The 24,610-nt window shown below is 33.8% G+C and overlaps 2 protein-coding genes across 5 annotated transcripts in view; one reads left to right on the plus strand and one right to left on the minus strand.

The window, feature by feature from the left end:
• The window catches only part of CSPP1 (centrosome and spindle pole associated protein 1), a 47,443-nt gene extending 26,197 nt beyond the window's left edge, over positions 1 to 21,246 (plus strand). For all 3 annotated transcript variants that reach the window (XM_087931329.1, XM_087931330.1, XM_087931328.1), the window contains 15 exons: positions 483 to 630; positions 1,852 to 2,004; positions 4,530 to 4,642; positions 6,271 to 6,420; positions 6,963 to 7,094; positions 9,243 to 9,347; positions 10,451 to 10,511; positions 10,629 to 10,737; positions 11,783 to 11,925; positions 12,734 to 12,868; positions 14,005 to 14,060; positions 15,825 to 15,891; positions 16,659 to 16,762; positions 17,356 to 17,506; positions 20,427 to 21,246. In XM_087931329.1, coding sequence (XP_087787455.1) covers positions 483 to 630; positions 1,852 to 2,004; positions 4,530 to 4,642; positions 6,271 to 6,420; positions 6,963 to 7,094; positions 9,243 to 9,347; positions 10,451 to 10,511; positions 10,629 to 10,737; positions 11,783 to 11,925; positions 12,734 to 12,868; positions 14,005 to 14,060; positions 15,825 to 15,891; positions 16,659 to 16,762; positions 17,356 to 17,506; positions 20,427 to 20,653 — 1,854 coding nt within the window. In that variant the 3' untranslated portion in view covers positions 20,654 to 21,246. The remainder of the gene's footprint in view (positions 1 to 482; positions 631 to 1,851; positions 2,005 to 4,529; positions 4,643 to 6,270; positions 6,421 to 6,962; positions 7,095 to 9,242; positions 9,348 to 10,450; positions 10,512 to 10,628; positions 10,738 to 11,782; positions 11,926 to 12,733; positions 12,869 to 14,004; positions 14,061 to 15,824; positions 15,892 to 16,658; positions 16,763 to 17,355; positions 17,507 to 20,426) is intronic.
• Positions 21,247 to 22,306: 1,060 nt separating this feature from the next.
• Positions 22,307 to 24,610, minus strand: part of ARFGEF1 (ARF guanine nucleotide exchange factor 1) — a 68,997-nt gene continuing 66,693 nt past the window's right edge. For both annotated transcript variants that reach the window (XM_026706109.2, XM_026706108.2), the window contains exons 38-39: positions 24,090 to 24,207; positions 22,307 to 23,766 (exon numbers count right to left, since the gene is read on the minus strand). In XM_026706109.2, coding sequence (XP_026561894.2) covers positions 23,602 to 23,766; positions 24,090 to 24,207 — 283 coding nt within the window. In that variant the 3' untranslated portion in view covers positions 22,307 to 23,601. The remainder of the gene's footprint in view (positions 23,767 to 24,089; positions 24,208 to 24,610) is intronic.

Here is a 24,610-nt window from a genome sequence, read left to right on the forward strand (position 1 = left end):
AGGACACCAAGGACCCTCCTTAGGTCTATAGCTGGGGTGTCAAACTGGTGGCCCATGAACCGGATGTGTCATGTGCAGCCCACGCTCACCCCAGCTTTGCAAAGGCAAAACAAGTCATGATATGACACAATATGTCATGTGATGAGATCGAGTTTGATACCCATATACAGTGGTATTTCCCACCTTAAAATACAATTTACACCATTATTACAAGATCAAACTCCTGCAATACTTATAAAATATGAATGTTGAAATAGTTTTCTGAAAATGCCATGTGATTTTTAATAAGTATAAATATAGTTATTATTCTTACTGCTGGTCTATGTATTACTGATTATCCTTTTATACACCAATTAAAGGACTGGACATTTTTGTTTAACCTAATTTGTAACTGAATATCACAATAGGACAATGTACGTCAGTATTGTTCAAATTCAGTATTTGTTAAAAAATAATTGCTATTTCATGTATATTTTATATAGATAAGGGAAAGAGAAGAACGTCGTAGGCAAGAAAAGGAAGAAAAAGAACGCTATGAAGCCAAATTAGAAGCTGAAATGAGAAATTACAACCCTTGGGGAAAAGGAGGAGGCGGAGCTCCTCTCAGAGACAAAAAAGGAAATCTTATAAGTATGTTTAAAAAACTATCTTCCTTTTAGTTCTTCAGACTTGTAGCTGTTTATATATACTTTCTGCTAAAGGGCACCTTGATACATGGATATACTACAGCGAATTTACAGCATAGAACGATATTTTTTCTGGTTAAATAATGTGGTTGAAAAAAATGTGCTTTTATGTAAATAAGAACTGTTTTTATAACAGGATTTTTAAAAAGTTGATTTGACAGAATTGCACAAAGAAAATGATGGTTGGAGCAAGAAATGTGATACCTTAAGCATCTGGACGAAGAAAATTTTTTTGTAGGCCTTTATATAATCTTAACAAAGAGGCAATTGAATTACAGTTTCCTTACAAAAGTTGAAGGATCATTTCTTAGTATTTCTTACTACATACCCATTCTGTTAGTTCTGTTTTTCAAAGTAAATAACAACTCAGTTAATGTTAACTGCTATCCAAAGAAGTAGTGTGTTCCGTTTTAGAGCACATGTACATTCAGTAGAGATTTTAATTTGTATAATATTTTAATCATATTTTAATTGGAATTATAAAAGTTACATTGAATGTTTAACAACGTTAGGCTGGAGCCGTTGCTTCTTTTCACTGAGGTAGACTGCTTCCTGGGCAGAATTGTGTTCATTGTGTTCAGATTGGTTGGAAGGGATGGAAACCAGTTTTGTTAATTCTCTTTTTCCTGCACTTTCCACATCTGAAATACTATATTTGAATCAGATTATCAAAAACAATTGAAAAATACAGGAGATTAACTAGAATTTACTTCTTTCCATTCTTTGAAAATGTTGAATTGAAAGACTTCTTGTAAAGAGAAGACATCATTCTCTTCAAAAGAAGAGATTGTCAATTCAATCCATATATAAAGTTTTTAAATACTTATGTTTTAAAGTAAATCTTGCGTTAATCCTTTAATACTATTAGGTAAAACTAAAATGTAATAACAAAATTGATATAAGAATACTACAAATTGAGTGATCTGAACTCTTATAGCTAAACTGGATGATAACATTTTTAATTTTAAAAAGTTTTTTAAAAATTATTTGACTTATAGCAAAGTGAAATAAAGAATCTTGTACACAGCACACATAATTCTGTCTTAGATTGAGGCTCTCATGCATCCTTTTAACTATAATTCTGAAATAATATTTCTTGAAACTATTATAAAAATGCCACATTGGAATAAAATATTATAAATGGCTGTTTCCCCCTTTTCTTCAGCGGACTTGAATCTGATGCACAAGCAAAATGAAGATGCATACCATAATCCAGAAGCACAAGTATATGAAGATAAAAGAGCTATAGTATCTGTTGACCTAAGTTTGGCCTCCCCAAGACTTGAAAATACAGATGAATCTACAAATAAAACAGCAGGTTTAAATGCTAATATATTTTCAGTTGCAACTGTGTTGTGTCATTGGTCAAAATTATTGTTCATCTTCCTATGCTGTACTTTCCACTGAAGGCAATCCTATATTTTTTTTCAATCCTCTTAAAGCGTGTAAAGTTAAGTAGTGATAGATCTGTATTATTACATTAATGAAAGTTGTTATATCCCTGTTGACTTCTGATCTGTATCAAAATGGACTTTTGTACAGATACAAAGATTTTTCCACTCATTTTTAGGCTGGATTCACCTTTTGGGAATGTAGTGAGGTTTGTTTTATTATGTTTAATGTGGTACATTGATGGAAACAGTGAATAATCATTGTTTTAGGACAATAAACACTTAAAGCATGATTTTTAATAAGTCATTGGAAAGGTAGTTTAGCACAATAAATAAGTGGGAATACAAAACGAATGCCCATATAAAAGGAAAAAAATAATTTTTAATTGGGCTTAAAATCCAAATCCAAATCAAGTGTATGAGTGACTCTTGAGTGACGATCACAATTAAAATGTCAATATAACAATACAAAATAAAATTGAAAAATGACAACCAACATCAAGAAGCTTTTGAGCAGTTATAGAAATGCAAGACAAACACCTAGAATAGCCAAGAATCAAAGCAGGATTTTTTTCAATTGGAAGATTAAGTAACATGATCATAAATTACAATTAAAAAATCCAGTTTGATGGACTATTGTAATTTCCACCATATTGTCTTATTTGAAAACAAATAAAATTCAGTTGGCTTAGGGTGATATACGTGATTCTTCTTCAGGATTGCTTTTGGACATGCCCCTTTCATGGTTTTTAAACATTTTTATACCAGCGGTCCCCAACAGGTTTGCAGCTTAGCGTCCCAGCTGGGGGGAGAGGGGAGCCAGGCTGCACGAGCGACAGGCCAGCATGCTTGACTTGCGCGAGTGACTGGGCCATGCGCATGTGCATGCATAGGCGCCAGCCCACCGCTCACATGAGTCAAGCTGTAAGCATGTTGCAAATAGGCCATGGCCCAGTAATGGGCTGCGGTTGAGGGTTGGGGACCTCCGGTTTACACGGCTACCATTTTAGCAGACTGGACTCAACTCAGTTTCAGGGCCTTTGTATGATTTGGGGTGAAGAAATGGAAATTATTGCTCCCTAAAGTATGTTGCACTCCTGGTTTTGAAGGGAAAAGTGGGTATTATAAAACCTGAGGAAGTTTGGTTATTTTGATGTACATGATTGCAATCAATGCATAATCTTTTGAAGAAAACTGAAATAGCTCAATTTTGATATGCAATGGATGCAGAATGCTGCTTTAGATTTACAAGAATATGGGAAATGAAAAAGAATATCAGAAATGTAATGCACTTTCATTTTTTTGAGAAAAAATTGTCAGAACACTAAACTTCTCTTCAAGATTTTCACATTCTCAAAACTGACCACTTAGAAGTGATAGGTGTAGATTTCTATTGATTTTAACATTTTCTGATTTGTAATTTAAAAAAAAAATACAGTTGCCCTTTCAGTTTCAAATAAGAGTAAATCAGAAAGCAAATGATGAAATTGATTTCACGTGTTGCCAGATAAAGTCCTGAAAATTCACCTCCATCATATTAAATAATTTAAAAGTGTTCCAATACTTGGTATATAGATTGTTAAAGCTCAGGATATTTTAGGCACAACTCAGACCATCACACTGAAGCCTTTGAATGCAGAGAATTAATGTTGATTAATTAAAGTCTTAGGTTTTTTTTCTTTTTCTTTTCCCTTGTCATTGTGTCCATGCGTATTAAAGAAATGGTTGAAGGGGTTGGGTGCGGGGGATGTGCATATTCATGTTCCTATCTAGCAGCCATTTTTTCTCTTTTGTAAGTTTCTTATTTTGAAGAGTATATATCTTATATTATGTCTGGACTTCCAGTTCCCTTAGTCATCTCTGTGGCAATCTTTATTAGTATTGGTAGTGTGCTTAATGTGCTTGAAGTGGAAAAGAATGGAACTTTGATTTTGGGTTTTACCGATTAGGCTGATACTGTAAATCCTTATAGAAATAGCTAGTTTATATTATTATGAAAAAATAAAAAGTTGTGATTTGATGTTAATGTCTTATTTTACTGCAACAGACACAATGTTTCTTTTTTTCCCCCTAATCCTTTCGCCCCCACCCTTCCCAATGATTTCCTATTTACTTTCGTATTTTGTATCTTATTTTATCTTATAACTCAATAAAAATGCTTAACAGAATAGTGGAAAATTTAGTTCTTTCAAACTGTAGCTTTCGTTTTTGCTTCCTGTGGAGGTAGGTAGTGCCTACTGTAGAAAAATCCACTTGATTCTTTAAAAGCTTTTTAAAAATACTTTTGTATTGTTAATTGCAAATATATGTTAAATTGGGTAATAGCAGTTCATTCAATTACAACATAATTATAGATTATTTGGAGTAAGGTATGTAGCATCAGCTTAAAAATATTTGTGATAGGATGTATTACCAATGCTTACAACTTCCCTCCTTTTCTTTTTTAAATTAGGCTTTACATATACACAAACATCTCCTTTTGCACGGGGTAATATTTTTGGAGAGCCCCCAAGTCCAGAACAATTAAGGAGACAAGAGTCATATAAGAACTTCCTTCGTTTTCAAGTAAGTATATTTGTACAATATTAAACAAAAAAATATTTCTGATTTAGCTTATTTCCATTTTCTAAATACTGCTGCAGATCTGGGCTTTATATAGTAGTGTTTTTATTTACAATAGCAAATTTTGAATACTGAAGGCCCATGCACTAAAATGCATGAGGCTAAAATAAGGAAATTTAGGTTTATTTAAAAGTTGCAAATATATTATCCCATCGTAATTTCTAAAGAACACTTTTTGAAAAATCTTAGGATAAATTTGTTTAGACATCACAGAATGTTCAGTGTTAGGGAAAATGAAAACTGACTAGTGGGGAAGTAGACAGAATACAATGAAGTATCCTCAGAAAGAGTCAAAACCCTGAGTAACAACATTTCAGTTGCAACATATTGTAAATTTCTGCTTGGGAGGAATTTTAATTTTCATTATCTGCAACCATTACATGAGGCATTAGTTTTAATGAGTGAATTGTATACAGTCACAAACTCTGTACCTCTTGGAGGTTATAAATGGATAAAGTTCATCACTTTGGGGCTGGTTCCTTTCTGTGAGAACATCTCCTTTATCCTTGAAGTGATATCCTCTGCCACAATCCTCATTTTCCCTTACAGCATAGGAACTGCATCCTGGGAATGGAATCAAGCTGTTACATTCTAGAAATTACAGGTAGTGCTCAACATATGACCACAATTGAGCCCAACATTTATGTTGCTAAGTGAAAAAATTGTTAAGTGTGTTTTGCCCCATTTTATGACTTTTCTTGTCACAGTTGCTAAGTGAATCATGACAGTTGTAAAATTAGTAAAATTGTTATTAAGTGAATCTAGCTTCTCCTTTGACTTTGCTTGTCAGAAGATCACAAAGGGTGATCATATGACCTCAGGACATTGCAACCGTGATAAAAAAGAACCAGTTGTCAAGCATCTGAGTGTAAATCACATGATGTTGCAGTGGTGTGAAAAATGGTCACAAGTCACTTTTTTAGTGCTGCTGTAACTGAATGGTCACTAAACAAACTATTGTAAAACAAGGACCACTTGTCTTGTCACTGTAGCTTACTGGTTGTCTGAGCACACATAGTTTAGTATTCTCATCTCAGTAAAATAGGCTGTTCCCTGATAGCTTACTACGTTGAGGAGAAATGCATGACTTGTACACAATAAGCAGCTAGTCACATATTTATCATACTTTCAGTATATTGGGACCACTCCTTTCCAAATTGGCTTTCATCTTCATTCTTTAGGAATTGTTGTATTTCATCATTTAGAGCTCTGGTTTCTTTTCACCTAACCTAACCTAACCTTGATGTGACCAGTGTATTCTTTCCTTACCTTTTTCCTCCATTAATCTTCCTCACGAAATTCCACAATTCTACTTAAATTCCTAATCATGAGATTCCAATTGCTTCTCTTTTTTATTAGAATATTCAAGATTAGTCTACTATAACTACTAACCTTCATAAAAATACTAAGAGATGCAATGGCTTTCATAGTAGATGCATGTATTGACACAATCCAGTGATTAAGATTGCTACGGAGAGAAAAGACTTTCATTGATCAGTAGTTGGTCATAGTGATCTAGCTAGTCTAATTAGTTTGGTGAAAACAGCAAAATATATATATATTGTTTCCAGATAGAGGAAAAAAGAAAAAGAGAAGATGAAGAACGTGAAAAACGAAGACTTGAAGAAGAAAGAGAAGAAAGAAGATTAGCTGAGCAGAGAGCTAGAATACAGAGAGAGTATGAAGAGGAACTGGAAAAGAGGAGAAAGAAAGAAGATGAGGTATGATTATAAATTAGATTTGTTTGATTTTTGCCATGAAGAGAACAGTTACTTCCTTTTATTATCCCCAAAAATGAGACAATAAATTCCGACTTCTATAATAGATTCTTTACATCAGGATTTTTTAAAAATGTCAAACTCCATATTTTTTTTGTCAAAAGACATCTTTCTTGATTGTACACTTCTGTCTGATTAATGAGCAGGTAAAATGTACTTATTTTTCACTAGTATTTCAACTTCACTTTAATTAATAGGTGAGTAAAGAAAATGTGTATTTCTATTCCTCAATTGGAGGACTTCTGTTAAGTGGGAACAGCAAGTAATTTAATTAATTAATATATGTAATATAAAATGAAAAGGTTTTAAATATATCAGTTTGATTTACAAATCTCTCACATAAATATTCAAGTGGGCACAATAATATTACAAATGGATAGGCTTTCTCATTCTTTGCAGTTCAAGAAAACACTTCAGAGATGCAGTTTGATTAATTGTTATCTCATCAACATTAAATTTGGTTGGTATCATTTTTATCTTTATAGCAAAGATTAAAAAATGAAGAATTATATAAATTAGCTGAAGAAAGAAGAAAAGAAGCTGAAAGGAGAAAGATAGAGGAAGAAGAAAACAATAAAGAGGATATTGAAACGGAAAAACATTTGATTGACGAGAAGGTAATTTAAAAACAAAATCTTAGAGCCAAGTAGGATCATCTCCATAGAACTCAAAATTGCAGTTCTAAGCACATCCCAAAATACTTAAGTCTCAAAGCTGCATGGTCTTTTAGATCAGTAAGAATAGCTCCTAGTTAGATGTTTGAATCCAAAGCACCGATAATTATTGTAAAAGAAATTGCAAAACAACTTACATAACATAAAAAAAATCTCTTAATGTCATAGAAAGTTGGAATGTTTAAAGTTGGGGACCCCAAAGATGCTTTTTCAAAAGGCAACTGGACTTTCTTTATTTTTCCTTGAAGACATTTCACTACTCTTCCAAAAAGCTTCTTCACTCTGAGCAAGTTTGCCTGAAATATGATCATGTGACTGCAGGAGAAGATTCTATGTTTTAGGATGGCTGGACGTGCTTTAAGGCCCATAAAGCATCCTTTCTAAGGCTGTCATAATTTTGAAAGGTTGTTAAATGACCAGCCGTGAGTTGAGGATTACCTGTAGACATTCCCTAGATTAAGATCTGAATAAGTAAATTCAACTTTGTGCAAATGTTTCTATAAATCACATCTAAAATGTTTAATAGCATAATTTGTAAGAGTTCAAAGTAGTATAGAATATTGGTAAATATATTAAACAGACTTAGCTTTCATTGGGTTGTGCTGCTGAGGCTTAGCTGATCACAGCATACCTGATGGAATTTCTTTCTTTAAAGCTTAGCTGATCACAGTGTAACTGATGGAATTTTTTTTCTGTAATCAGCCAGATCCTGTTTGGTAGTTGTCATGCATTTGTTTTTCTTTCAATACTGTATTGATTGAATGTCAGGTTTACATATACACTTTGCAAATGCACTTTGTATGTATAAAGAATAGGGCAGGGAGAACTTTTAAGTCTAGGGCTGTTAGAATTTGTGCCCAGTAGTCTGGGCAATGGATTATTGGATCCCACACAGCCACTGTTTATGTATGGATCAAAATTTGCAAGATAGCTACAAAATAGAAAAATGCCCATTTATAATTCTGCTTTGTCTTTATCCCCTTTTCGCACACGTTCAGAGCTAAGGATAGTGATATCCATTTGTTTTATTAATATTATAGAATACATTTGTGGTAAGAAATGTAATAATTTACTTAACTTATGCTAAATTTCAGTTATTTTCATTTCATAGTGTGAGAAAAATTTATTTTGGGCAAATGTTTGTATAAAATCAAATAATATCAGAAAATAAATTTACCTACCCAACTTATAATGGCTATTATAAAAGGAAATATTACAAAGTGAATGTCATAAGTACAAAAAAGCCTATAGAAATCTTACATTATTCACATTGATTTGTATCAATATTCTTTTACCTTCTGTCTATCAAACATTGAAAAAAAGGAAACAGGGAAATTAAAGATGAGTAAGATACAGGGACTGAACAGTCTTTAATGGATGAGATTTATTTCTAGATACCTTTTATTATTTTCCTGGGATGTCCCCAGATTTCAGTCTTCTCCAATCCCAGTTAAAAGAAATGCATACGTTAGTTCTGTGTCTGGGACACAAGCCCCTTTCTGAAAGCATGATTTCAAGAGAACACAGATTCTACAATATTAGTTTTCTGATGATATTATGTCCTAAGTGTGTATTGTTCTATTCATGTTCAGATTAACTTGACCAGAATTATACACAGACAGTCTGAAAAATTTGGGGGCTGAGAGCATCAGGAAAGTATTATATGGCCCTGCCACCTATACATAAATGAACTTACCTTAATTGAATTTTATGCTAGAAGAGGGTTTTGGCTTTTCCTTTTTGTGTGTTCTAATTTTTTAAATACAGTGTTTAATTTTTAAATACAGTTGAATTCACTTTATCCAAAACTAGAAGTTCCATTAGTATTAGCAAGATAGAATGCAAACATCAGTCAGTATTGCTTCAAAAAATGTAAATTCTGTATAATATTTGACAATGAGTTTTCATAAATATGTTCCTAAAAAATCCCTTGCTTTCACTTTAAAAATAAATATAGCCAAATCAGAGCATTAATTAATACATATAATATCAAAATTATTATGATTTTTTTAATTTATGGTTTAACTATTGTACTTGTTGAGGTCAGTTTTAGAAGTGCACATTTTCATCTGCCATTTTGTTGTTTTTCAGATTTCTAGACAGCCTTCTCCTCTTATACCAACTCTTCAGAGTAAGCCATTAGTAAAAGAAGAAAGGAGACTTCTGATGGAGAGTAGTTTGTCTTATTACACACAGGTATGTTTGCTTATTATACAGATGTAATTCAGGAGTTATTTTTTAACATTGTATTTCCTAATTGTGTTCTTGAAAGATTGTAAGTTACTTGGGGTAAGGGCATATCAGGATATTAATTTATATATTTATTCTCCTTAGTAACGTTTAATAATTCTATTGGCATTATCTTAGCTACAGTAGAGCACCATTTTTAAAACTTGGCAACTTTTAAGTCTAATTTTGCTTTCTTCTAGTAGCATATGTTCCATGGCTTAGAGGTTCTGAGAATGTGTAATTCTACAACATGGTTAATAATAATTTAAAATTTTAAAGGCAGATAGGAATGAGGAGCTGATAGACATGGACATTAAATAAATGAACATCCTTCCCATATAGCATTTAAAATTAAAGAAGTATCTGTCATTAAAATCAGTGAATTATTCTTTCATAATACTAAATGTTATGGAAAAGACTGGGTGACTATGCTTATTGACAATGTAATTGCGAAAGGAAGGATTATATCTCTTTTCCTTAGTTTAGTTCCCACCTTCAATATTTAATATTTGATTTAAAAATTACATGAATATGAATTACATTCAGGGGTGGGATTCAAAAACCCCAGCAACTGGTTTGCTACCCAGTTGCTGGGTAGGCATGGCCATGGTGTGCTTGGCCTACCGGAACTTCCAGAAGGGCTATTTTTTGCCTTCCCGAGAGTCAGGAGGCTTCCCTTGGGCCTCTGGGACAGCGAAAATGGCCTCCCCAGGCTCTGGAGGCCCTCTGGAAGCTGGAAACAGTCCCATTTCCATACTTCTGGTACTTCCGGAAGGCCCATTTTCCCCCTCTCAGAGCATCCACACGGACCCTGCACTTATCTGCATCGAAAATGGGCTGCTTGGAGACTCAGGGGAGGGGAGGGGTGGATGGGGCCATCAGGTCAGTTCAAATACCGGTTCGGCAAACCAGATGCAAATTTAACATCTGGTTCGCCCAAACTGGTAGAATCGCACCCTGGTATATGCAATCAGGACTTGTATGACAGCAAAACCAGTAAAAGTGAGCTATTTGTCTTTTTATGGATGCATTTTTCCCCAAGATAAATGTAAATTTAATTTTTTTTCTAGGATGCCCCCAGAGCTCAGTCGCCCCCAGTGCCAGCTAGAAGAAATCAATTACGTGCATATGGTAAGAAAACTATAATGCTTCTTACTTTGGTTGTGTTAATACCAGAAAAAAAATATTTCTGAAGGAAAGTGAATATTGGGCATTCTGTACCTAATTATTGTTATACTGAATTTGCAGAAGATAAAAAGAATGTAATAAATGAACTTTCGGAGATGAGAAAGCAACTCCGCAGTGAAGAGAGACGACTACAGGAACAGTTGTTAAAAGTACACAGTGATGATGAAAGGTAAGGAGTTTGGTTTGTCACAAATCATTTGATAAAATACACATTTCTTCTTGGGAAAGTAATGAATACTTTAATTCAGCAGGTCCTAACCTTTCCAAATGGGGGTGGGGAGAGGGGATGGTTCTATGTGAGCGACGAGTGGGTGCATTTGGAGGTCCATTTGCACGAGCACACCTGCCTGTTGCTCATGCAAGGGGAGCTGCGCATGTGCATTCTCCTGCCACTTCCATGGCTGATTCCAAACAGGCTGCTGCCTGGTACCAGCTTTAATTAGCAGTAAAGATACTTGTATGGAGTTAAACAGTTTAGAATGAAAAAGTGCCTGAAGACAGTATTGGATTTTTTTGGTTTTCTACATTTTGTTACCATAGATACCTTACCATATATACTTTATCGTACAGATAAGACTGTGATGAATCTGGTTCCGAAATTGTTTATGATCTAAAGAAATTCTGTTTTATAGTTAAACAATAACAACCAAACAAACCCATATTGTCAGAGAGTGAGGGCTAAGTGATACAATGACTGTGTTGGCTTCAAGTGGACATTCCTGGATTTAAGCAGTTGCTTAATTTAGTTCATTGTTAATTGTATTTAGTTTGGAAATTTGAGTTTTTCTAAGATATTATAATTTAATCAAACAGTTTCCTCCCTGGCTGCTTTATTTAATGAAATACTTGATATATTTAACTTTTTCATCTTAGAAAGGATTTGTATTTCTTCATTTATAGCCACCATTAATAACTAAACTTTAATGGAAACTATTTGCCTAAAGTAATCTAAAACCTAAAATAATGCATGGCAATGCATATTGTCACAGGTGTTACTGCATGTAGTGTTTGTAATTAGTAAATTGTAAAAATTGGCTTCTCCATGTTTTTTCTAATTGGCTTTCTAGAATTCACAAAATTGGAACATTTTTTCATTTTGTTTTAGACCCAGTTTTTTCATCTGTTTAATTCTAAATTTTCTTTTGATTTTAAGTGAACTTGTATATTTTTGAAATTTGGATTTCCTTTTTGCATGACTTTGGTAACTTTCATAGGAAAAAGGATAAACAGAATTTGGATGTATTTGAAATGGCCAGACTCCGCATGCAAGCTCCAGTAAGGCGACCATCTTCAAAGGAGATTGCTGATCCTATTAATCTACAGAATATCCGTGAATTTAATGAACTTAAATATAAAGGTTAGTTGACAAACGCTGAAATGTCAAAGAACCAAGCAACAAGCATCAGAATCACTTTCTCAGCATTTCTGTGTTTATCATAGTAAAAAAAACCATGAATTGTGTTCTTAGTTTTCTAAATGCTATTCTATATGTAGTTAAAATGATGCTAATAACATATATAGAAAATTTATCAGAAGATAGAAACTTGGAGTTTGCAAAGTGTAAAATATTTTTATAACTCCCACCCAGAGAACAAAAGAACAAAGAACAAGCAAAGATGCCTATTGGAACTACAGTAGGTATGGAATATTGCCTGATGGTTGGCAAAGAAAAAAAGAAAGGTAGTGTTGGGATCAAGGAAAGAAACAGAATAGACTGGCTGAAATTGTAAACAAGGAAAACACACTGAAATATTTATTTCAGCTATCAAAAACAAATAGTCCAAACAGGGCTACTTATAAATAAGAGCAAAAAATCTCCAAACTTTGCAAAACAGGCAAACACACACACACACACACACACACACACACACAATTGGAGCCACTTGAGGAAAATAAAAACTAACCTAGGGTTTGGGAAGTCCCGCAAAATCTCATAGTTTAGCTTTTTAAAACAATTGAAAATGCACATAAAAAGGTAAGACAAATGATCTCAAATAGTAATGATTTAATAAAGTCATTGAATATACAGATCATTTGTATTTAGTCCCTGCCTTTGCAAAATTTTTCAGTTCAAATCTGTTATCACCGTTGGCAGAGAATTATTTAAATAAGTTATGTATGTTTGAAGAAAAAGATACGAAACTTCTAAATGCTTTATGTTATAGATTCAGAAACACGAGTGGAAACAAGGCACATGTATCCTGATCCTCCCATCAATAATGATACTCTGGACATTCAGCAGCTAGCATTGCTAAGAGAGCAAAAAAAGAAACTTAAAAAAATGAGGAGAAATGCTGAAGGTAAGCTAGGACTCCTCAAACTAGGTGTGTCTTTCATGGCTTTAATTTAGTTTCGCAATCTTTATTTTGGTCTTTGCACATACCTACTTAAACCCCAAATATAAATATTTATGTCAAGCGCAGGAAAATCAGAAGTCGAGGCAATTCAAATTAATATAAAGTTTCATTGCAAGCTTATGTTCTATATAAGAATCTGAACTACTAACGGTCAAAGCAAATTGGCGGCAGATAAGAGTCAATAGAATTCAAGGTGGGCTAGATGTAGATCTCTTGTGGCGTGAAAGGACTCAGGACCGATGACTCATTTTACCCCTCCAGGCTTAGCCTGGTCATCTCTTACGATTTATTATCTTATAGAAGATCAGTGGATACCTATTGCTATTAGTTTTGAGTTCTGTCATATCAATGTGGCTAATCGCTGCAATATTTTTTTGCCATTGATATTTGTGAGTTTTCCTCTACTTCCTAGGGGACATCTCCATATCCTGCGATTGGGCAGAAGTCTGGCATTCTTTTTCCTCATAGTTACAATATTCAAATTCTATTAAATCAGATTTCTGGGAGACTCCATCTTGGTGATGATTTTAATTTTAAAGATCTGGGGCCTCAAAATTACAACAAGGGAATCTTCAATTGGGTTTTTTAGATCTTGTGATATAGAATTGCACAAAGTACAAAAAAATTAACAGAGTTGCTTCACCACAGAACAAATGTAAAAATATAATGTTAACAATACAGTACCCATATTTTGAGATTTGCAAATTGGCTGAATATTGATCAAGAATTTAAAAAGGAAAAAAATGAGTGCAGAGGAATGCACAAAACTTTGGGAATTTATAAGAAAACCCCTATTTGTATGTAAGTTCTTCAATAAATGTATAATAAATTGCAGGATTTGGTGATAACATTCAATTTTCTACTTTATTCCTGTCCCACTAACAATTTTTGTTTATTTGCATGTAATTATAATTATAAACATTACCATTTCTCAGTAAAATTCTATTGCTATTGGTGTAATTTTGAATGTATGGCTTTGATCATATTTATTATATTCCTGAATTCTAGTGTTATGGAATACCATCAGGGTCCTTTGGTTTTTAATTCTCTTTTTCCTATCAATATATTTGCTTTATTAGGTTCCCTAGATTTTGATGAGCCAGTATCTAGCATTAGATCAAGAGACAAGGGATTGGTAAGTAACAATAGAATTAACTTACTCATTTTTTTATTCCTTGTGGGAAATAATAACTTGGTGAACTTATGTCCATATACTAATTCATATTTCTTTGAACCTTTGACTTTCATATTCAGTTTTCCTTGGAGATTTCACTTTTTATATGAGAATTACAGCTTCAGATTTTTCTATCTGGTCTCATCTAGTAGCCCCTATCACTTCTTTAATGGGTATCTAATTTGTCTAAGTTAAGGTGGTATCATGGGTTGCATGTATAATTTTCAAAGTCTTCTGGAAATAGTGCCTTTGAAAAGCAACAGTGAGGTCAGTATGGGCTGGGATTCACATCGTGAATGCTTATTAACAGTATTGAATGGTTGTGTAATTGTTACACATTTCACAGTAATTTGAAGGCTGAAACTTGGAACAGTATTCTAAAGGATCTTTAGTTATCTTTTAAAAAACAAATTTCTCAAAACTGTTTGAGAGAGAGTTTAAAATATTTCCTTAGTAGCGAGAGTTGGATATGTTTAACTCTTATGTTGAACATACTCAAAATAATTTGATCATTATTGATATCATTATATTGTATTTTTTGCAAACTGGAGATGTGAATATCAGATAAGCTGACACATAGAAAATTAAAGTTATCTCACTTTGAAATAAATAATAGTAGAGCAGGAAAAGCTGCACAAAGGAGAACCAAAACGATTCATGAGCTGAAGTAGATCGATCCATTGTTAGGAAAGTTTCAGCTGTTGAAACTTTTTCATATCTTGGATTAAGGCACTGAAAGACCACTTCCACACTGTTGCCAAGAAAACCAAAAGGAGGTATTTATAACACAGTGAGTTCAGTTGAAATGAAATTTTACTTTTAATGAGGAGACATGGAAAAATATTAAATTATAATATTAGAGAAATCAGATAAAAATCTTTCTCACTATACTGTATTTCAGTGTTGTGTGTGTCTGTAATGGTAATGAAAAGGAAGTACGGTAGTTCTTTAACTGTAGTTAAATTGAAATTTATTACAAAACATGATAGTTGCCAATTAGGCAAGAGATTAAATAAATTAATCCTTTAAAAGAGGTATATGACTAGTGGCTAGTAGTCTTGATAGTTATTAATTATCTTCACTGTTAGGGTTTTTCCTCCTTCAGTGCCAGGTGAAAATGAACAGATTCTATCATACTTCCACCCTGTTTGTGGCTACTCAGAGGCATCTTGTTGATTGGACTAGATCAATAGATCTTTGCTGTGATTCATTGGGATAACAAATAATAAAATTTATTCTGAATGAATAGTTATTTCCAGGGTACTCCAAATATTATATATATGCAGAATGGAAGGTATATGGAAGTGAAATTGTGGCTTGCTTTTTAAAAGGTAACTTTTCAGTACTTTTCAGTATTTACCAGAAATATATTAAGTCAAAATCCAGATTACTGGATCTTGACTTAATACAGTAGAACCTCTGGGCACATAATTTGTTCCATAACTTTGGTCACAACTCGATTTGGTCATGACCCAAATCTAATTTTGGAAATTTGCTGCTTACAAAAAAAATGGCGCAGAAGGAGAAATTGGCCGCAAAATAAAAAATGTGAATTTTTTGATCAGAACCCGATTTGGTTGTGGTCAGAAGCATTCATGACCAGAGGTTCTACTGTATATTGAAAGGCTATTATAGGAACAAATGGGAATAATAGAAAAACATTATAAATGTTTACAAAATAGACTGTTGATTTAACTTGATCTTTCTGTTGTTTTTCCTTTGTAGATTAGAGATGCAGACTCAGATGGATTTATGAAAACCTCACTCCTGGAATCTGAGAGTGCTTTTATTGGTGAATTTATCTTTTCAGTATTTCTATTTTTGGTAGGCTACTGATCAAGAAGAGCTATCTTGTATGTATGCTACATTCTTTTCAGGTTTAAGCAGCATTTTAGTCATAGCTAATATTTATTGTTTGTTTGAAAGGTATATATCATCCTACATTTGTAGGAATAAAATCAATTGATTTTCAGCTATTTCATTTTTCTGGGTTTCTATAGATATATTTAATAGTTTTCCATTATTCAGAAATAAAATGATAGCGGCTTGAGTGTAGTGTATTGAAGCATCTTCTAAATCACAGCTCTTCAATGAATGAAGTTACTGTTTTGGTCTAGTTTTTCCATAATACAGTAGTCCTCAACTTATGATGACAGTTGAACCCAACATTTCTGTTGCTAAGAAAGACAGTTGTTAAATGAATTTTGCCCCATTTTATGACCTTTCTTGACACAGTTGTTAAGTGAATCACTGCAGTTGTTAAGTGAATTTGGCTTCCTCATTGACTTTGCTTGTCAGAAATTTGCAAAAGGTGGTCATAGGACTTCAGGACACTGCAATCATCCTAAATATGAACCAGTTGCCAAGCATCCAAATTTTGATCACATGAGCATGGGGATGCTGAAATGGTTGTTTTCAGTGCCATTACAACTTTGAATGGTCATAAGTTGAGGGTTACCTGTTTGTGGTTAACTAATATGGTTCAGAAACTAGCTTTGCAATTTGAATATTGCTTAAAAATCCAGTATGAACTTATATTTTGACACTTGCTTCTCCTAGATACGGATGGTGAAACTTATCCAATTTTAGAAGAGCATAACTACAATATAAATATAACTCCTTCACCCTCTGTATCAGCAAGAGAAAGAAGGAGAGAGAAGAAGGTAAAGGAATTTATTGGATTTTTCCCCACTGAAGCTTTGTGTACCTAGGTCTTATTGAAGTCATATTCTACCATCTGTTTATTTTAACAAACCTTATTCAGTTAAATTTTGTGTTTGTGTGTGTGTTAGTTTATAATATATTTTTTATTCTATATTTCCTGACAGTAGAGCTCTGACTATTGAATTAAGAATTGGTGGCTACTGACCTATCTATAAGCCTGAAACTAACAGTTAAACCTTATAGTCCTTTTCTCCCAAACCAATATAATAATGGTAGTAAGCAAGATAAGGTATTTTAACACTAGTTGTTAGCCAAAATCAGACTCACATTATAATTCGTATAGGAGAAAGGATTTAAAAATCAAAGTCAACATTAGACATTTAATAAGCAGCTATGGAAGTATGTTGAGGTAACTTAGGGAATATCAACAGCTTAATTTTCACTATTAATAAACTGATGAAGCATTTTCTTTATAATGTTTCTGTGTGATATGCAAATTTTTGAGTTGAATATGTGGTTATTTTGGCAATTCTGGTAATGTTGACTTGACAAGCATTTCATAATATTCCATCATAATTCTCTGTATCGTCAGGATGATGCTTTTCATAGGGTGACTCCACCACCACAGTTGGACAACAGCTCTCTCCACTCGAATTCTAGTCTGAATATAGATCAGTTAAAAGCCAGAAATGAAGAAAGGCTGCAAAGATTAAATGCACTACATAAGGAGGCTATTCATATAGGTAAGATCTCTTTATTGAATGTTAGGACTAAAATTATTGAAGAATTGAACATCTTGTTAGATTTGGAAGAATTGATTGATACAGTATGAGCAAACTTTACCTAGAGCAACTTTCCCCAAACTTGGTGTCTTTCAGTTGTTTGCAGGTCATCTTGCAGGATTCTCAGAAATTATCACACTAGCTGTGGGTTCCTGGGAGATGACCTGCACATTGGGTACCTATAGTGGGAAAGACTAGCCAAGGGCAAAGTATTGCAAATATGCTGCACGCCTAACATATATGCTAATATGCTACCATGGCTAAGCTATCGCACAGAAGACGAGTGCTGCACTGCACTGCACTGCACTGTCATTACTCTTCCCTTCCACATTCAGATTTTTAACATAAGCAAGTACGTTAACATTTAAAATGGAGTGGTGGTGCTGGGAGTAATTGTTCTGGGTTTTCTTTGTAGCCTTGTAATTAAAAGAAGAAAAAACTAAAGCAGAAATAACCAGGTGTTAGCTGCAGATCAGCTTAGGCAACAAGTAAATTGTAGCCTTCTTTCACCTTGTTGGGTTCATTTGAATGTAGCCCTATAGTTATATCACAGTCAACTTCATCTTAATCCTTTGTTTCAGCATGCATCTAATTCATAATTAATTTATCATTGATTGCATTAAAAGTAGCCTTAACTACTTAAGGGTGTCAAATTGGTGGCCAGGGGCCAAATGTGTCACACGCAGGCCATGCCGACCACAGCTCTGCGAAGGCAAAAAACATCACGATACGTCACGTGATATCAATGTGATGTGGCAAGTTTGACACCTGTGACTTAACTCATTCTTTAAATTTCCCGACTGCTGTCCTTCAGTCAGAATGCAAATTGGCTTTTCTCAAATTTGTATTTTCAAATTTGAAATTTCATCCTGGATTTTTCTGTGCCAGGCTTACCATTCTTCCAAGATAATTTTGACACCCCCCCGCCCCGCTTCATACAGTCTAGAAATGTGTTGAAATTTCCCTTCACCAGGAAACATTATATAGCAGGTACTATGACCATAAAGAAACTAATGAGGTATTGAAAAAAATTTTTCCTGCAAATATCATATATTCTTTCTTGATAGGTTAGCATATTCCATCACCAAAATCTGGACTGATTTTTGACATTTTCTTTGTAGAAAGGAAGTGATAGTCAGGGTGAGTAACTGACCAAATTTAGTTTCTTTTAGTTATCTTTTAGATAGACTCATAGATTTGAAGATCCTTTTTGAATTCCAGTTTCTCAATGCAGCAAATGCCAAAATATATTTTTTTTTCATAGAGAAGCTGTTCTGGGTGCATAGAGAAGCATTTCTTTGGTGAATGCTAACATGTGCTATTCAAATATTTGATTTTGCCACATCATTAAAAAAAAAACAACCTCAGCTTCTGCACACCAAGAAAATTACTCTTTCTTTGGAACCTCAGTGATATGTCTACATATTGCTCCTAGGTGATATTCTGTATAGTATGGAGTCCTTAAAACCTTCTAAGACTAAACCTGCTACAAAAAGAGCCCGAGTGGGTAGACCCCCGTTGGTTTGATCCTGAATGCCAGCGGCTGACAAAGAAATTGAAGGTCGCCATGAGGCTCACCCATAGGAATCCTAAGACTCTTTTTTGGGCTGGACCTATTTTCAAATTTGACATAATTATTTATTGCTGAAGCTGCAATTTCAAGAAGAATCTTTTATTGTAGTCTTTTTGTATTAAGTTTGGGCTTGATTAAATTTAATTTATTCATCCCTTTTTATGAATTAGATATGTAACTGTAGACCCAAAAATACTCAAATGTGATACTTGTCTTTCATATACACGGACTGGTAATCAGAATTTCCAACTACATTTTAAAAAGGACTGAATTTATCTGGAGAAGTATCTTACTGTTTGATGCATATGCAGATTTTTAATAGTTTCTACTGCAATTAATTTTCTTTAAATTTTACACTTTAGTAATTTATTAGTAAGTAGTAATTTGCTTTAGACATACCTTTATATATAGATAAATCTATTTTTCCCTCCATGCATACAATATTTCCTGTACCCTTGGCTGCTGTACAATCCCTGAGCATCATAGAGCCTCCTGTATATTTAATTGTTGGCAAGGTATTTTTTTCTTCAAATGCTCCATCTCTTTTTCTCCAAAAGTCTATTATTTTGTTGTGGTCAAAAAGTTCAAACTTTTATCTCAGTAATCCAAAGCACTATTCTCCAAAAGATTGGAGATTTGTAAGTGTTCTTTTGCATTCCTGAGATGTTGACTTTTATGATGAGGTTGAAGTGTGTTGTTTTGATAACTCCCATGTAAAATAATTGTTGTATAAATGTTCTTCAATCGACGGGGAATTCTATCAACATTGGAATCAATGTCAAATGTCAGTAGGTCATTTGTGGTGATACCTGGTTTCTGTTTTGTACATTTAATTAGTTTTCAGGCCTTTTTAGCAGATTTTTTTTTTCTTAGCAAGTAATTTAAATCTGAAGAGATATTGGTTATTTCAGCAAGTCAATCTGAAGCGATCTTCCAAATTGATCATGAAGTCCCTACATAAACGTTTGCATACAGGTATATGTAAGAAATATGGCGAAAAGGGGAATTGGATCCTCCAGTGCTGTTTTAAGGCATAATATGCAATTGGTCTTGATCCCCTTCATACTTACCTTTGAAACGCCATTTCCCATCCTTCTGTGTCAACATTATTTGACCAGTGACTCCAGAATAAGGAAATACTGAAAATCTGAAGTACCTCGATTGGGCAACAGTTGTGCTGACCTTATTGCAATTTTATTCCACAGAAGTTCTCTGTAATACTGCAGAATGAATAATTTGGTCACTGAAATACATGGTAGGATACCAAGTATGACTTTATATATTAAAATTTATTTTTTTCCTCTCAAGTTGATGACATTTCATTGGGGAATGGTGATGACATCCTGAAGGAATTACTTCCTAGACATGGCAGAAGACCCAGTTCGGTTGATTCTGTGGCAACTGAACCATGGCTTAGACCTGGGACATCAGAAACCCTTAAAAGACTCATGGCTGAGCAGTCAAGTCAAGCTAAACCAACTTCTGATAAGAGCATAACATTCAATTGGCAGGGGCTGTCAACTGCCCATGGCTAAATAAACTTGTGTTAAAGCTGTTTGTGCCTTTCAAAGTTTCACTATTGCACTTTTATATTCATAGCTGATGTGAAAACAATGCCTACTTTGTACAATTATTGATTCATTACTGATGACATCTAAATTTGGAAATATATTACCACAGTAAATTTTCATGACAGCTTCAAAGTATAGCTAAATGTACAATTTAGCATATATTTAATGGTACTGAGGCAAAATTTATTTTTGGATTATTTTTCTCTGAAAAATTACCTCAGACTTCTGCAAGATTGAGAAATATAACCTGAATGTAATCAAATAAAATACTGTGGCTTATTGTTCTTAGACATACAGTAGATGTTTAGGGACTGCCCAGGATTTAAATTAATTGCTGCTTTACTTCTAGCCCACAAATCTTATCCAATCATTTGTTTTAAAATGCTAAAGTGCTGTTTTATATGTGTATATGTATGTTCAAATAGTGAATTCTATACATGTATTTATGTTCATGACTTAAGATGACAAAATAAATTATATTTTTATCAGGATTCTAATGAAGTATTTGTGAAAATGGATATTTTGTGAAATGAATAAATTGTCTTTTAATAATTAAAGCTCTGGAGTTTCCTTGATGATGCTTCTTTCTCATTGCAGTAGAAATGGCACATTTCATTATGGAACTAATTTCTGACTGAACTGTGTTAAGTCTAGTACAAATACAAGTTCCTTTTTGTGTAACTGCAAGGTGTTTACTGTATGTTACACATACTATTTAATATTTAATAGTATGTATAATATATCATTAAAATGGACTCTTTTCCAAAAAGAATCAGTTTCCCAACTATAAAATCTGGACGGCTGGATGGGTAGAAAAAAGATACCTTGAAGAATTTTCTGATCACCTAAATATAATTTTTTCCTTACCCTTCACCTGGTTGTAGTTCTCCTTTACTGAATATTTAATTGTAACAAAACACAATTGCTTTTAGGTAACATACAGGCGAACAGAAAAGCTACAATAGCAAAATAAACTAATTTGTAATGTCAGTCATTGGCAACGTCATTGGCTACTAACCCTTTCCATCCAAATAGGGATCATTGAGTTTTATATTTGGGACCCAAAAAATACTTAATACTTCAGAGCTGAAGAAGCTTCTTGGATGAAAAGCAAAACATCTTCAAAGAAAAACCAGAAAGTTGCCTCTTGAAAAAGCACTTTTGGTACTTCATTGTTAAGTTTAGCTCCAGTTCTCAATTGCCTAGAGCAAAAGAAAGATATACTACACTGGTTTCCCCAAGGGAACAGTATTTTCTCAGAATAGGGTTACTCTTCTGCCTCATTTAAAATCCTTGATTTTTGCAGCTACTCTATAGCTATAAGGTAGTAAAGATCCAGCAGTCTTGTTCTCATCACAGGTTGGGAAGCTGTTGTTTGCCTTTTTTGCTCTGAATAACAGATAAGCCACTTATTGTATGATGAAGCTACTAGCATTAACCTGACAGTTACAGTATCAGCCCTTGTTTTTTGTCTAGCTATTGGAGAGACTTTTGCAGGGGGCCAGTTTGAGGCAGCCTTCAGTTCTGCATTCTGTACGTGAGACAGAATACTGTCCTATATCTTCATGTAGCTACAGCTTTTCCAAAATAGGAAGATTTGAAGGAATGATACTTGAATTAAGTTAAATTCTTTAATCATTTGCAAACATGATGAAGGCAGTTTGCTTCAGCACTGTTAACCATCATTGTTAAACTTTTAAGTTTCTTGAAACATTAAAACAAGTAGTTTTACATTGCATTGGTTTTCATTGCACCGATGAAAGAATTCAAAAACTTTATTGACTTATAACCTGATTAGAATATGCCAGATGAGAACCAATATTGTACAGAAAGTTGTACAGAATTTACATAGAAAACTTTACAGAGCTGTACCATATACATTTTTCCATCTGAAAAAATTTTCTACATCCACTGTAAGACAGAATGCTTGACAATCTTTTCTTTAACCATCAGAGCACAATTCACAGTATGAATACATTTCCAATAAATTTAAAACCGTCCCTAAACCATGCCAAATTTGTTACTTGAATATATTTAACATTACATTCTGTACACAGAGTGAAATCTACATCAAACAACCCCCCGCCCCCAAAGGTGACATAAGATAAAACCTAGACTCATTTGCAGTGATTCAAGTTCCAGCCCAGAAAGATCGTTGCAATGGCTTATTATATTTAAAAGCCCTATCACAAGTATATTACAAACAGTTAAGCCAGTTGTGACTTTTTCAATCTCTGCCCTTCACTAAAGTTAGCAAGACTAACTTTTAGGACACAGACCAAATCAATCACAACATAAACTCAGACTAGTGCATTTGGTAAACAAATGTATGGGTTTCTATGAAATCATAAAAGAATGCAGGAAGAACTATATAGTGTTTGTAATTTATATTACAGACCTGCACTGTTTTTTCACTGAAGAATTATTACCTATATCTCAGCTTGAGTTTGCAGATTTTTTTTCAGAATAAGAATTCCATAAAGTTGCCAGATCTCTTCACTAGTGTTTTCCTGTGCTCTGAGTACAAACCATTTTTTCAAATACAGTTCTCCTGAGTTGTACTCTATGGAAGTTCAAACTTTTAAAATATTAGTTTTTTTGGGTACATATCTTTAAGTTCACAGCCATCATAAACATACATATGACCACACATACACATATGTATGCATGTCTGAATAACAGGACATCACAGTCCAAGCTGACAATAAGACTGTTTAAAACTGGCTCGATGCTCAGCATAAGCCAGAAGAGGGAAAAAGAAAAATCTACTGGAGAATTAAAAGTTTTGCAAGCCTAAGTTACAGCTTTACTCTATACTGTGAACCCGTAGATGCACACACTGCCATACAGAGACCCTCATTATGAACATCCAGTGCAAGTTGATTTGGTTCTTAGTTTCCTTAGTTATACTTCTACTGTTTGGCTGTATCTTCCTCTTGATCAGCTGGCTGAGATATTTGGAAAACAACTCCAATTCGTAGAAAAAATCTTCTCAAAACAGCCCGGAGCTCAGGAATCAGATCAAATTGCATTATTTCACACAAAAGAGGATAGTAGAAAGATGCATGAGCTTTGAACTAAGGGGAAAAAGAATTCTATTAGACATTAAGTTTTTGAACAAGTAAATGCACTAATTTAAACATTACAATAAAAATTAGCAGATTCCCCATCCCATTTTCTAAAGAAACAAGTGTGCAGGGTCTTATGGGCACAGAAGTACTGGCACCAGGAGAGGACAAAAAGGCAAATGGCAACATGACATGAATGGATTGGAATGTTTGTATTCCTCAGCAGTGGAAGGGAATCTATCCTAAAACTGGTTTATGACAATTATGATCTGTTGTTCATGAGGAAAAAAAAAACTGGGCTCAATCCCTAAACATTGAAAAGTCTGACTTACCCGATCATCACTTATTTTCAGAACCTTTGTTAAGAATAAAAGTAACAGGCTAGTCCAAGCTTCCCGGTGACTCTCTGAGGTCAAAGTGAGGAAGTAGCTGAGACCTTCCTTGCAGACACTGCAAGCAATATGCCAACATAAAACCAAAGCTTAATTGTTTATTTTCGATACAGAACCCTTATCAGAAAAACTGTATATTCAGAAAGATAATTCAATAATCCCATCCTACACCAACACATCAGGGGATGTCAGTAAGCCCAAGCATACTTAAAAGTTAGACAAAACACTTTAGCATATTGTAAAGCTGATTATTGAATGGATGGTCTCATCTCAAATAAAGATGCTTATAGCTGGCAGTCAATTTTTCAGATATTGGTGAGTAGTAAAAGGAGAAGGAGTGAGATCATTTGTCTGTTTATTGAACCACTGAACAGCAATAATAGAAAATATTCCCAATAAGCAAAAAGTTAGATCTAGAGAAATGCTGATAGATGATGATTTGCTGGCTCTTTACTGTCTTC

Source organism: Pseudonaja textilis, chromosome 3, assembly GCF_049901715.1.
Source record: "Pseudonaja textilis isolate UNSWEBS1 chromosome 3, rPseTex1.2, whole genome shotgun sequence".
Lineage (NCBI taxonomy): Eukaryota > Metazoa > Chordata > Lepidosauria > Squamata > Elapidae > Pseudonaja > Pseudonaja textilis.